The following is a 13,151-nucleotide window of genomic DNA, read 5'->3' on the forward strand; positions in this document are numbered from 1 at the left end:
CCAACAATTTGTACCCGATTAAAGTGGAGAAAAGTAACCTTGCCAATGAATTATTTGAAGGGGATGCAGTCAGAAAGCCGACAGTCGAAATGCCGACCACCGGCTTCCCGACTGTGCAATCCTGCCGTCTGTCATTAGACCTATGCTGGGCGCCGGGAGTAGATAGCTGCAGGGGGGAGGGTTAGGTGGACTTAGGGTTCGGCACCCCCCTGTGAGGGTTAGGCTAGGGGAAGGGGGGTTAGGGTAAGGCACCCCCGCGGGGAGATTAGGGTTAGGCACCCTCCCCGGGGGGGGGGGGGGGGGTTATGGTTAGGCACTTGTGGGGGGAGGATAGGGTTAGGCACCCCTAACGGAGGGTTGGGGGGGGGAATAGGGTTAGTAATACTTAAAAAACTCACCTGTCGGGATCTTCTCTTGCCGGTCTTACCGATCCCATTTGAAGCTAGTAAATAATAGTTAGAACCAGGCAGAAGGACGTACAGTCACATGCTAATGAAACCACAGCAACTAGCTACTTCTTAATGCACTAAAAGGAAAAATATAAAAAGAACATGCAGACATAAAGCAATCTTCCCGAGGGATCATGGCAACTTTTTTCAATATAGCTAAGGCCAACAAAAGCGAGTGACTTCAGTTATTTTTTGAAGACAATATTATGGCTGAACAAATGCGCTGACCATTCTAACGTCTCGGGTTTTCCATCTACTTTAAAAACCACGAGCGGTATAGTTCATTCTGATGACGAGCCCCCTCATCTGCATATTTTATTTCAGCTGGCGGCAAAACGAAAATCAAAATATTCACAAGTCGCGTTCCTGCTGCTTTTCCGGCCAATCCATCATAACACAGAATTGTATTTTATAAATACAATTTAAAAGCCTCAACTGGGAGTCCTAATTGTACGTAACCTCAGGTGGCACTTGTGTTAGTGTGGAAGCTTCTCCAATTGCAAAGAAACAGTAAAATGTGCTTAGCTCAAATTCTATTTGGCTTTTCCTCTGACTGCCTGGAAATTTTTCCCAAAGTCACGCTGAACAGTACGATTTATGATGGTGATTACTTTGTTAGATGCTGGGGCTGAGCTAATGGAGATCAATGCCTCTGATACTGTACGAAGATAGATGCAGACTACTGTGGGCTGGGAAATCGGAAAACAAACCAGAACACAGTGTATTGCAGCAGCTGGCAATGAAAGACGGCAAAAATGCTGCTTTATGTGTATTTGTATTCAGCTGGTTAGACAACAAAAGGTTTCACGTTGCAAACTGTATGGTCAGGGAGGGAAAGGTGCTGTGAGAAGTTTAGAGTTTACTCGCGTTTCAGTGCATATCACTTGTGTTGAAAATGATTCAGAATAAAATTGCGTTAAAATGCTGTTATTTGGGGAGGGGTATTTTTTTTTAACAAATAATATAAATCTATGCTATAAACTGCTTTTTTTTTTTTTTTTTTGAACAATTGAATGTTGATTCTGTAAAATTATTGTGTCGTTATTGTAAATTGTCCTGCAAATGGCAGGGAGAATCTTCTCATCTAGTTTAGTCTGTATAGACTTGGTCTGCCTGCCCCCTGTACTAGGCTTGGTCTGCCTGCCCCCTGTACTAGGCTTGGTCTGCCTGCCCCCTGTACTAGGCTTGGTCTGCCTGCCTCTGTACTAGTCTTGGTCTGCCTGCCTCTGTAACAGGCTTGGTCTGTCTGCCTCTGTATAAGCTTGGTCTGTGCCTCTGAATAAGCTTGGTCTGCCTGCCTCTGTACTAGTCTTGGTCTGCCTGCCTCTGTACTAGTCTTGGTCTGCCTGCCTCTGTACTAGTCTTGGTCTGCCTGCCTCTGTAGTAGGCTTGGTCTGCCTGCCTCTGTATAAGCTTGGTCTGTGCCTCTGAATAAGCTTGGTCTGCCTGCCTCTGTAGTAGGCTTGGTCTGCCTTCCTCTGTAATAGGCTTGGTCTGCCTGCCTCTGTAATAGGCTTGGTCTGCCTGCCTCTGTAATAGGCTTGGTCTGCCTGCCTCTGTAATAGGCTTGGTCTGCCTGCATCTGTAATAGGCTTGGTCTGTCTGCCTCTGAATAGGCTTGGTCTGCCTGCCTCTGTAGTAGGCTTGGTCTGCCTGCCTCTGTATAAGCTTGGTCTGTGCCTCTGAATAAGCTTGGTCTGCCTGCCTCTGTAGTTGGCTTGGTCTGCCTGCCTCTGTAATAGGCTTGGTCTGCCTGCCTCTGTAATAGGCTTGGTCTGTCTGCCTCTGTAATAGGCTTGGTCTGTCTGCCTCTGAATAGGCTTGGTCTGCCTGCCCCTTTGAACATTCACAAAGATAGGCCAACCTGTATGGACTGGAGGATTGGGTCATATACAGGGACAGACCAATCTGTAGCAATTTCAGTATTAGCGCATATACAAGGAAAGAGCAGTCTGTCGGAAATGGAGCATTGGATCATATACAGAGGTACACCCAACTGTACCATTTGGAGCATTAGATCATATACAGGGATAGACCCAACTATACCAATTGGAGCATTTGCTTATTTACGGGGATAGGCTCAACTCTATCAATCAGGGCTATAGAACATTCGCAGGCATAGGCTGACCTGTACCAATTGGACCATTAGAACATTTTCAGTGGTAGACAAATCATTAGCTGATTGGCTGCTAGAGGTTGAAATGGCTGCTAGGTTGTTTTGCCTTTGCCGATGATAGTCCCTGCAGTGCTAGAAGCTGAAAATGTGTTCCCGTCTCTTCGTGTTCTGTTTCTCGTTGCTGACTTGGTTTTCATTCTGTTACACTCTCCTGCCCTTACCTTGACCCACTTTTTCACTACCTCTCATGTCTGCTGACAGCCCTAATGCTGGATAGTGTATTTGTTATTGCCTGTCTGCTGCCAGCCCTGACCCTGGATTGCATGCCTAATAGTTATATGTATCTGACCCTGTCATTCGATAGCATGCCTGTGTAGACTATAATCTGTACCAGTAGTCCAACACAGATACTTTACAATTCCTGCTACCATGGCCCCTGTACCACCCTGGCCGCAGGGTGGTACAGGGGCCATGGGGTAGCGATGGTCCAGCCTTTAATATGGAGGGCTCATTCTGCAGAATATGACAGCCATGTTTCCAACAACTTGGGCATTATATAGTTTCTGATTGTCAACTGTAGAATTAGTGACATCAGCAGCAGGAAGTCAGGAGACACAATGGAGTGAGAGGCTCTGGGCTTAGCACCCCTGATCCCCTGGATGTGTTAGGGTCTGAGGTAAACCCCGTAGCCTTCCAAGCCAGACCAAGAACAGTGTCCATAAGGACATAGTTGAGAACCTGTGACGTAAAGCTACAATATTTGGGATCTGCCCTCATCCGCATTAAAAATAAGTGAAGAAAAGCCAGCCAGGATCTCATGGAGCCAGGTCCATCTTATGGAGATGACCATTGATCTATTTATTCTTTCGCGTACGTTGCCATTTGCTTTGGAAGACTAAATTAAATATTGGATTTATTTCCCTTCACCAGTAGAGTGTGGCTCTGTGTGCGCCTCTTCCTTGATTAAAGTTGATCCGTCACCTCCTGCCTGAGCGATTTCCAATGTATGATAGGCTGCAGTCGCGTGGATATTGGTCCAGGCTACCAAATGCTGAGGAATCGCTGGGAACACATGAAGGTACACCATTACATTGTGGAGTCCTGCATGACAGGTCACCAAGGAAGTATGACCATAGACCGCACCAGCTTCAGCCACCTGGCTCTCTCCCCCGCAACGCTTCATGATTGATATAGAATGTAAATGGCCAGTTGATGATGGCAGAGCAAGTGTTTGCCAGCTGTAGGCCAAAAGCTATTATCCGTTCTTCTTCGATCTGGAGCTCCACCGTGTGGAACACGATATTAAAATGCATCTCCCTGTGCTGAAGCCATTTACATACTTTGTGCCAGGCCCTATCAGAGATAGCTGTAGGGCAGCTCTTATCCAGTGAACTAATTTGAGTGGGGCATGTTTTTCTGTGGCCTTTGTTATACTGCCAGCTTCCTTCCTCCCCTTCATCCACCATATACTGGCAAGGCACAGATGGCACCAGTTACTGAACTATGGCTTTTGCCTGGTGGGCTGTGACTGTATCAGCACCGACACGCCACACAACTAATAAAAGCCCGCAAACTGCAAGCATAAAGAGATCAGTATTTTGTCATTATTTCTAAATTTAGAGTGGAGCTTACCATTAAAATATTGTGATATATTTTAGGGAAAAAGGAACAGTGCTGTCTGTTTTGTTAGGTTCAGAACAGCTCTGCTTAAGCAGTGTGTGTCACGGGAGGATTAGGACTTGGACCCGGAGTGGAGCTAAGAGAGGTCTTCAGGGCAGATTGCTGGTACTGGAAGGATGCAGGTTTCAGAGGGGTGTGATTCATGAGTGGCAGATGGTAGCCCAGACGTAGGTAACTCGACAGATATGCTGAGTATTGCCGACTGGTAACTGGCTGACTGGGGAGAAGCGCAGACTGTTTGGATGTCAGCAGGAGTCCCCCTAGGGGTGGTAGCCTGGAGTAGCACTGCTGTCTCACAGAGGTCTGACAAGAGTAACTGGTCTGGAGCAAGCAGGGTCTGTGGATAGTAGCTAGGAACAGGTAACAGCAAGGGAGCACAGAGGAACTAGTACCCAGCTTGCACTGGGATTAACGTTGCACCGGCAAAGAAAGGACTGCTCAGCAGCCCTTAAAGGAAGTGCATGGTTGCTAGGATTCCTGATAATGCTCTGGCTGGATTGGCTGAAATGACTCACCTGATGAAATCCAAGATGGCGACACCCATGTCGTGCTGCAGCACTGCCTAAAGTGATCCAAACTGACACCTGCATTTAGAACTCTGTGTTTGTGTGACCCCGACATATGCTGCGCTGACCTCCAGATGGCCGTGCCCCCGCCAGAGGGACCCCACAACAGTGTCTGAACAGGTAAGGCTCGCTGGCCCTGGAGACACAGAGCCCTGGTCGTGTCAGTACCCCCTCCTTTATGGGTAATCCTCCGGGCTCCTTTTGGGTTTTTCAGGATTTTCTGAATGGAACTTGCGAAGAAGAAGGGGAGCATTGACGCTTCCTCCTTTACCCAACATCTTTCTTCGGGACCGTACCCCCTCCAGTCCAGCAAATATTGGAGTTGTCCACAGCGGTATCGGGAATCCAGGATCTGTTTAATTTCAAACTCTACTCCTCTCTCTGTATGGACCTTGGGAGATGGAGGCAAAACTGGAAGCAATCGATTTAGAACCAATGGCTTCAGAAGAGAGATGTGGAGGGAGTTCAGAAGATATGCAGGAATTCAAAGTCTATAGGCCACAGGATTGATCACCTCAATGATAGTAAAAGGACCGATGAAGTTGGGAGCTAACTTCATGGAAGGTACTCTGAGTCGAAGATTACGAGTGCAAAAACCATACCTTGTCCCCGACTTTCATACTGGGAACGAATTTCCTCCTTCTGTCAGCCCCTAACTTGTAACGATAGGATGTTTTCAGATGAGAGGCATGAACCTGGGCCCAAATTCGGGAAAAATCTTGTAGGGAGGTGGATATGGCTGGAACTTCAAAGGCAGGAAGACTTTGGAACCCAGGGACCCTGGGATGATGACCATAGTCCACAAGGAAAGGAGTTTGCCCGGTCGAAGAATGATACGCGCTGTTGTGTGCAAACTCTGCCCAGGGTAAATAATCCACCCAGTCGTCTTGTGAAGAAGACATGAACATCCTCAAGAACGTGTCTAGGTCTTGATTCACCCTTTCTGTGCACCCGTTGGTCTGGGGGTGATAGGCTGTGGAGAATTTCCACTTAACTTGCAGAGTAGAACACAAGGCTCTCCAAAACTTAACCACAAACTGAATACCCTGGGCAGAAGCAATCTCTTTTGGAAGTCCATGCAGACTTAATATATGGGAGATGAAAATCTGGGAAAGCTCAGGAGCGGAAGGTAGTTTCTTGAGGGGAATATAGTGAACCATTTTGGAAAAACGATCAATCACGGCCCAAATAGTAGAGTAACCTTTAGAGACAAGCAGGTCAGTCACGAAGTTCATGTACAAGTTGGAATGGACAGAGGTCTCAATTCACCGCCTGGTGCTCGTTGTGGAGTCTTATGTTGGGCACATTGGGTACTGGAAGAGATGAACTCAGAGATTTCAGATTTCATGGCAGGCCATCAGTAAGTCTGTTGGAGAATTTCTAGAGTTTTGCGAATACCCATATGTCCGGAGAAGCAAGATTTATGAGCCCAGGTTAGAAGTTGTTTCCTGAGATTTCTGGCCACGAAGATCTTTCTCGGAGGTGGTTGAATGTTAGTGGCAGCAAACACCTTGGATTCCAGGACAGGTGTCTCCCCTAGATATTCTGCAGGGTTTTCAGATGAGAAGGACCGGGACAGGGCATCTGCTTTCTGGAGAAATTGAACCGGGAAAAAGATTGCCCATCGAGCTAAACAAGGACTGACACAATGGATGTTTTTTAGGGAGAGCAAACTCCTAAGATCTGTAAAAACAGTGATAGGGTGCTTTTCGCCTTCAAGCAAATATCACCATTACTCAAAGGCAAGTTTAACAGCTAGTAACTCTTGCTCCCCGATAGAGTAATTTCTGTTGGCTGGGAGGTACTTCTTGGAGAAATAGCCACAGGGATGGACCCAATCATCCTTGAACTTTTGAGAGAGGACCGCTCCAACTGCCTCAGAAGAAGCGTCCACCTCCAACAAAAAAGGTCTATCCACGTCAGGCTGCCTCAGGACTGGAGCGGAGATAAACGCTTGTTTTAATAATTAAAAGGCTGTTTCGGCCTCCAGAGGCCATTGAGAGGGAATTGCCCCCTTACGAGTCAGAGCAGATATAGGTGCTACTAAGGTGGAGAAGCCTCTGATGAAACGCCTATAATAATTGGCGAACCCCAGGAATCTTTGGTCCTGTCCTGGCTTTCTAAAGGTGATTCAATCAAGAATGGCTTGTACCTTTTGAGGATCCATTTTTAATCTAGAGCTGGAGATAATGTATCCAAAGAAAGAAATGGAGTACACCACGAACACACATTTCTCGAGCTTGCAGAACAACCGGTTCTTTCGTAAGAACGTACGCAAGCCCCGGAGCGAGTGAGACATTCACTCACTCTGGGGCTCGCTACAAACGAGACGGCTGTCGATGTTGATCGACAGCTCGCCCTGTTTTGTAGGCGGGAAGGGGGGATGGCTGGACAAACGGAGGCGTTCCTGAAGGAATGCCTGCCGTTTGTGGGCGGCCCTACTGACATCACCAGTGATGTCAGTAGTGAGCTTTCGGCTCTATTAGAGCCGGAAGCTTACTGGGGCTTGCGGCAGACGAGACCCTACCACAAGGGTCTCGTCGCAAGCCCGATGGTCACGATGGTCGCGACCATCACCTGGCCACTCACAAAAGCTGTGGGTAGTCACCTACAGCTTAGCGAGCGGCCAGGAGGCCGGTTAAAAAAAAAAAAGTGTCCGCCCTCATTCAGAGCAAGTGCTCGCTTTTTGAGAGCGGCTCTGAATGAGGTCCTCAGTATGAAGAGCCCCTATGCGGACTCGTAAAGGGGAGGTAACTAAAGACACAGTTCTGTTACGGATACGGCTTCCATCAACTGATCAACTGCTAACAGGGCGATTTCATGGTCAAGAGTCTCGACTGGTATCCAGAACTTTTCTATAAATTTGGCTGTGATGAAATTCCCCGCAGCTCCTGAATCAAGGAGAGAAAGCACAGTTTTATTATCCTGTACCATCTCCAGAGAAAGAGACAGCGTCGATTCTTTCTTGGACGGAGACAAAGTCATAACTCCTAACCTGGTGTCCCTGATGCCAGTTAGGAGTGAGAGCTTCCCGGACGCTGAGGGCAGGACGCCACCAAATGTCCATTTCCACCACAATACAGGCATATATTCTCTCGGCGATGTCTCTGTCATTCTTCAGAAGATAAATGAGCTCTATTAATTTGCATAGGCTCGTTTCCGACTGGTTCTGGCGTTGGAGTACTGGAGGGATTAGTTGGGCGAAACCGATAGCGGTCCCCTTTAGATTTATCAACTTGGCGTTCTCTGAATCTCAAGGCCACCTTGTTACAGAGGGAAATGACCCCATCCAGAGTAGAAGGAAGGTATCTCGTAGCCAGGTCGTCCTTCACTGGATCTGAGAGACCGCTCCAGAAAACCGCTATCAGAACTTCCTTGGTCGATCCGAACTCAGATGCCAGCGTCTGAAACTGAATAACGTACTGGCTCACAGGACGGTTGCCTTGATGGAGTCGCATAATCTCAGTGGCGCCTGAGGTTGTTATCCCTGGCTCGTCAAAAATCCTTCTAAAGGAGGCCAGGAACTCAGAATAATTGTCCAGGATCGGGTCGGATCTTTCCCGGAGAGGAGATACCCAGTCCAGAACGGACCCGGACAGAAGAGACACAATGTAGGCCACCTTGGATTTACCCGTAGGGAAGTTCGCTGGTTGCAGAATGAAGTGTACGTCACACTGGTTGAGGAATCCCCTGCACAGTTTCAGGTTCCCGTCAAACTTGTTGGGTGTTGGAAGGTGCAGGTGGGATGGAGCAGTCGGAGCGTGTATCACAGGGGAAGCTGCCTGACTAGCGGAGGTTGGCATGTTTATGGTGACCAGCGAAGCATGTAAATTATCCTGGCGGAGAGACATCTCCTGTAAAAACTGGGCAAGCTGTTGCTGTGAAGCTTCCAGCCCCTCCAGGCCCTTGACAATGCCTTGGAGGATATCTGTTCTGGGATCCTGTCCACTAGCCGAATCCATTTGGCCAGTGCAAACTGTCATGGGAGGATTAGGACTTGGACCTGGAGTGGAGCTAGGAGAGGTCTTCAGGGCAGATTGCTGGAACTGGAAGGATGCAGGTTTCAGAGGGGTATGAGTCATGAGTGGCCCGCTGGCAGGTGGTAGCCCAGACATAGGTAACCCGACAGATATGCTGAGTATTGTCGACTGGTAACTGGGAGAAGCGCAGACTGTTCGGATGTCAGCAGGAGTCCCCCTAGGGGTGGTAGCCTGGAGAAGCACTGCTGTCTCACAGAGCTCTAACAAGAGTAGCTGGAGTCTAGCGCAAGCAGGGTCTGTGGATAGTAGCTAGGAACAGGTAACAGCAAGGGAGCACAGGGAACTAGTACCCAGCTTGCACTGGGATTAACGTTGCACTGGCAAAGAAAGGACTGCTCAGCAGCCCTTAAATACCAAGGAAGTGCATGGTTGCTAGGATTTCTGATGCTCTGGCTGGATTGGCTGAAATGAGTCACCTGATGAAATCCAAGATGGCGACGCCCATGTCGTGCTGCAGCACTGCCTAAAGTGATCCAAACTGACACCTGCATTCAGAACTCTGTGTCTGTGTGACCTCAAAGTATGCAGCGCTGACCTCCGGATGCCCGCGCCCCCGCCAGAGGGACCCCACAACAGCTTCCGAACAGGTAGGGCTCGCTGGCCGTGGACACACAGCCCTGGTTGTGACAGTGTGTGAGGTGTGCTAGAAGCACCAGAGCAGAGAGCAACACTCCAGGTAGGAAAGAGAAACTGTGGTAATTATAAGTATTGAAACAAAAGCTCCTAGATGGTAAAAAAAGGCTCTGTTCTCAGAGGACGTGCAAAACTCAGGTTGGTTTGAGCATTAAAATAGGCTCTGCATATATATCTACTAAATCTGGAGAGCCCCATACCTTATAATTCATGACAATCATCTAATTTAGCTTAAAACAAAAAATCACGTGCCTCAGAATCACATGCCTCAGAATCACGTGCAGTTATGTAGATTTTCCAGCGTGGGAAACTCCAGTATATCCAGCTACCTTCATCTCCTGTGTTCTAAACTGATATAAATTACAAAAAGTGATGTAACAAAATAGAGAGTTATATGCATGTAGACATCAACACTTCAGCATGAGGAAGGGTTTAGCCGTTGATGCTCTAAAAGGAAATTTATAGCCCATACTAAAGATTGTCAGGATATGTCACCTCACTCCTCCAAAACCAACATGAATAGCACCTTTTGCGCTTTGCACATTCTCTACAGAAAAGATATATAGTTTGTCATGTTTACTTTGTTCCATGTCCACATGCCAGAAGCCATCTCAGGAAATTAAATATGAAATCTGCACTACAACCCGGTAGATGGTGCCCGGGGAATGCTCAGTGCACCCGTGTATAGAGGGCTCTATCATTATAAATAGTCTACATCAGGAGTACCAAAACTCGGTCCTCAAGACACCTTAACAGTCCATGCTTGTGCATAGCTGGTATAATCAAAATGATTGAGGTCTTAATTAAGTCACCTGTGTTTATATATGAATATCTTGAAAACCTGCACTGTTAAAGTGCTTTGAGGACCAAGGGCCTTATTCAGACCCGGTCGCAAGCGCTGAGCGCTCGCAACCGGGTCGATGTTTTCCCACTGGGCATGTGCACGTCGGAGCTGGCTCCGACGTGCGCATGCGCGGGACCCGGCTGGCGACGGGTGCTCCATCGCTACGGGTCTTGCACCAAAGGGGGCGAGCTGTCGATGGTGATTGACAGCTCGCCCCATTTGGGAGGTGGGTAGGGGGGGGGTAGCCGGCCAAACGGAGGCGTTCCCAATGGAGCGCTTGCCATTTGGGGGCGGCCCCACTGACATCAGCAATGATGTCAGTGGGGAGCTTCCTGCTCGATCAGAGCAGGAAGCTCCCTGGGGCTTGTGCTTGCCAAGACCCAACCTTAGGGTCTCGTCGCAAGCCGCGATGGTCCTGACCATTACGACTATCAACCTGGTCGTTCGCTAGAGCTGTGGGTGGTAACCCACAGCTTAGCTAGCGACCAGGAAGCCGCACTTCACACCACAAGCGGCTGCCCTCATTCACAGCGACCGCTTGTCTCTAGTGATCGACTCTGAATGAGGGTCCAAGTTTGGGAACCATTGGTCTACGTCATTCCACACTTTAAAAGGAGGAAAGAAGGGTGTGGCCAGGTGACCCAGTGACACGCTGCTTTCTCTTCACCGCACTCAGTTTTTGGCCGTGGCTAGAAGATTAGTCAGTGGTGAGAGGCACCTAAGTAAATCTTTTACTAAATGCTAGAGCAGTGTTATTGTGAGAGAACGTCCAATATAATCTCAGAATCACGTTAGGAAACTGAATATTCAGCCTACAGGACAGCCCACACCAACAACTAAAATAAAAGCTGCTTAAGGTAATACAACAATAAATTTGGAGGGGCACAGGTTTATATTTGATATTATAGCTCCACTATATTATTGGATTTGTGGAGTATTCCGATGCACATGGGAAAAGTTACAAACAAGAACATAGAGTCCCCCATATGGAGAGTGTAATATTTTCATATACATATTGTACGTCACTCCCCTTGTAGAGAGGCTATTCGAGGTTTCATTGCAAAGATTAGAGATGATTCTTTAAATCCTAGTTGTTTCCTTGATGTTGTTCGAAATGTGTCCCCCCAAAAAAAGGAATGCAGAGATGGGCAGCGCTCATCCTAGAAAAGCTTTCTCCTACAGATGTATCCTCATCTTGAGGGCGTGCACAGTGAGAAGATCAGATGACCAAGGATGAAATCTTGTGGAACCAAGGCAGTAGAAGTAGAGGAAGGGATGGGGAGCTGGAGGTGCTAACAGCAAAGGAAGTTGTGGGAAATTAATCTCCTAGGCGTAAAGGCTTTCAAGACTGGAGCTGTAGGGAAAGTTAAAAATATTATTGAGATTTTCAAAAAGTATGATTTTACAGTTCGACAATACAATAGGGCAGACCTGGTGACGTGAAGGGGAGGTTCATGGAGGAAGTACAAAGAAGGTTTCTTTGATTGGAGCTGAAAATATGTTGAACATACGAGGGGAAGAGGCTGTGGAGATGGACGTTGGTGGTTGACTTGCAGGCACTGTGCGATAAGGAGTGATAGCCAGTGGTGATGGATAGATGACGCAGCAATGAGGGTTGGCCAAATAGTTATTTACAATAGAATATTTAGTGCATCATTGAGTCTACTTGAGTTAGATGCTCAAGTTTGCAAAAGATTTATATGTTCCTTATAACAAAATATTGCAAGATATTTATTGCCTACCTGTTTCCTCCGGCTCTGTTGATGTGATTCAAGAACCAGGCAACCAGGGTCAGCATCATTTCTTATCATAGTGGTTGTCAGGATCCATAGAGGTTAGCAAATGAGACTGACATAAGATGAGGAGTGCCGTCCTATAGGTGCTGTAACTAGGTGTACGCTGGTATATTGCCTACACATGTAATTATGTATTTATGTAACCTTGTTACTTTGCTTACCCTGTTTTGTATCTTTGCTCTGTACGGTGCTGTAGACATTTGTTTCCTTATAAATAAATGCTAATAATTGTAATTATACTTTTCTATAAAATGGTCTATGTCTCTTTGCAGGTACAATCCCCCCACTCATAAAGTCCATTGTGACAAGCGAGGAGGGACTGTCAGCCAACAAAGGGATTAAAATGCTGGTGACAATTTCCTGCATCTTGATTGGCGTCCTACTTCTGTTTGCTTTGCTCTTGATTGTCAGACGCAGGAGGAGAGAACAGAGGCTAAAGAGGCTGAGAGGTAATCACGTTCCCTGTCACTATGTAACATGTGCACTGACTAGATAAGGACATCAGTCTTTATATGTCCAGCATTTTATAAGCCAGCATTTCAGACAGGGTTTTCTGCTGAGGTCTCCTGGGAACCTAGGGCCTGATTCAGAGCCGGATGCTATTTGCACTCGCTCGTCCAGAAAATAGGGGTGGCTATTCAAATGAACCGTTCGCTCTTTGCGGTCTGTTCACGCCTCTAGGTCTGAACGAGCGAACAAAACTTGCGGTCGTTTTTTGGAAAAATACGCCCCCTGGCCGCTCGCATCCTACGTCATGTCCGCTATTTATTAGATTAATCGAGTACATCGACCAGCGTATGAACTGCTCACTATTCTTGTGGTTGGTTTTTGCTACCACAATCTTGTGAGCAGTTCTGGCTATAAAATAACCCAGTGACGTGGTCAATGACGCTGCTGTATTAATTATGCACACCCATAAAACGCCCGTTTTGACCTTTAAGCACGCCTGCGTTCGGATCTCCAATCCCCGTTTTCAAGCACCTTCCCCCGTTACCACCTACATACGCCTCATTCTGTCACTCAAAAT

At 47.4% G+C, this 13,151-nt stretch overlaps 1 protein-coding gene across 1 annotated transcript in view; it reads left to right on the top strand.

The window, feature by feature from the left end:
• The window catches only part of LOC148478247 (cell adhesion molecule DSCAM), a gene marked incomplete at its 3' end in the record, with an annotated part of 235,003 nt that extends 222,430 nt beyond the window's left edge, over nt 1–12,573 (top strand). Inside the window, exon 25 of the mRNA XM_088455734.1 lies at nt 12,397–12,573. Coding sequence (XP_088311860.1) covers nt 12,397–12,573 — 177 coding nt within the window. The remainder of the gene's footprint in view (nt 1–12,396) is intronic.
• Between the last annotated feature and the right edge of the window lie 578 nt (nt 12,574–13,151).

This window comes from Taudactylus pleione, unplaced genomic scaffold, assembly GCF_031769625.1.
Source record: "Taudactylus pleione unplaced genomic scaffold, aTauple2 ptg000668l, whole genome shotgun sequence".
NCBI lineage: Eukaryota > Metazoa > Chordata > Amphibia > Anura > Myobatrachidae > Taudactylus > Taudactylus pleione.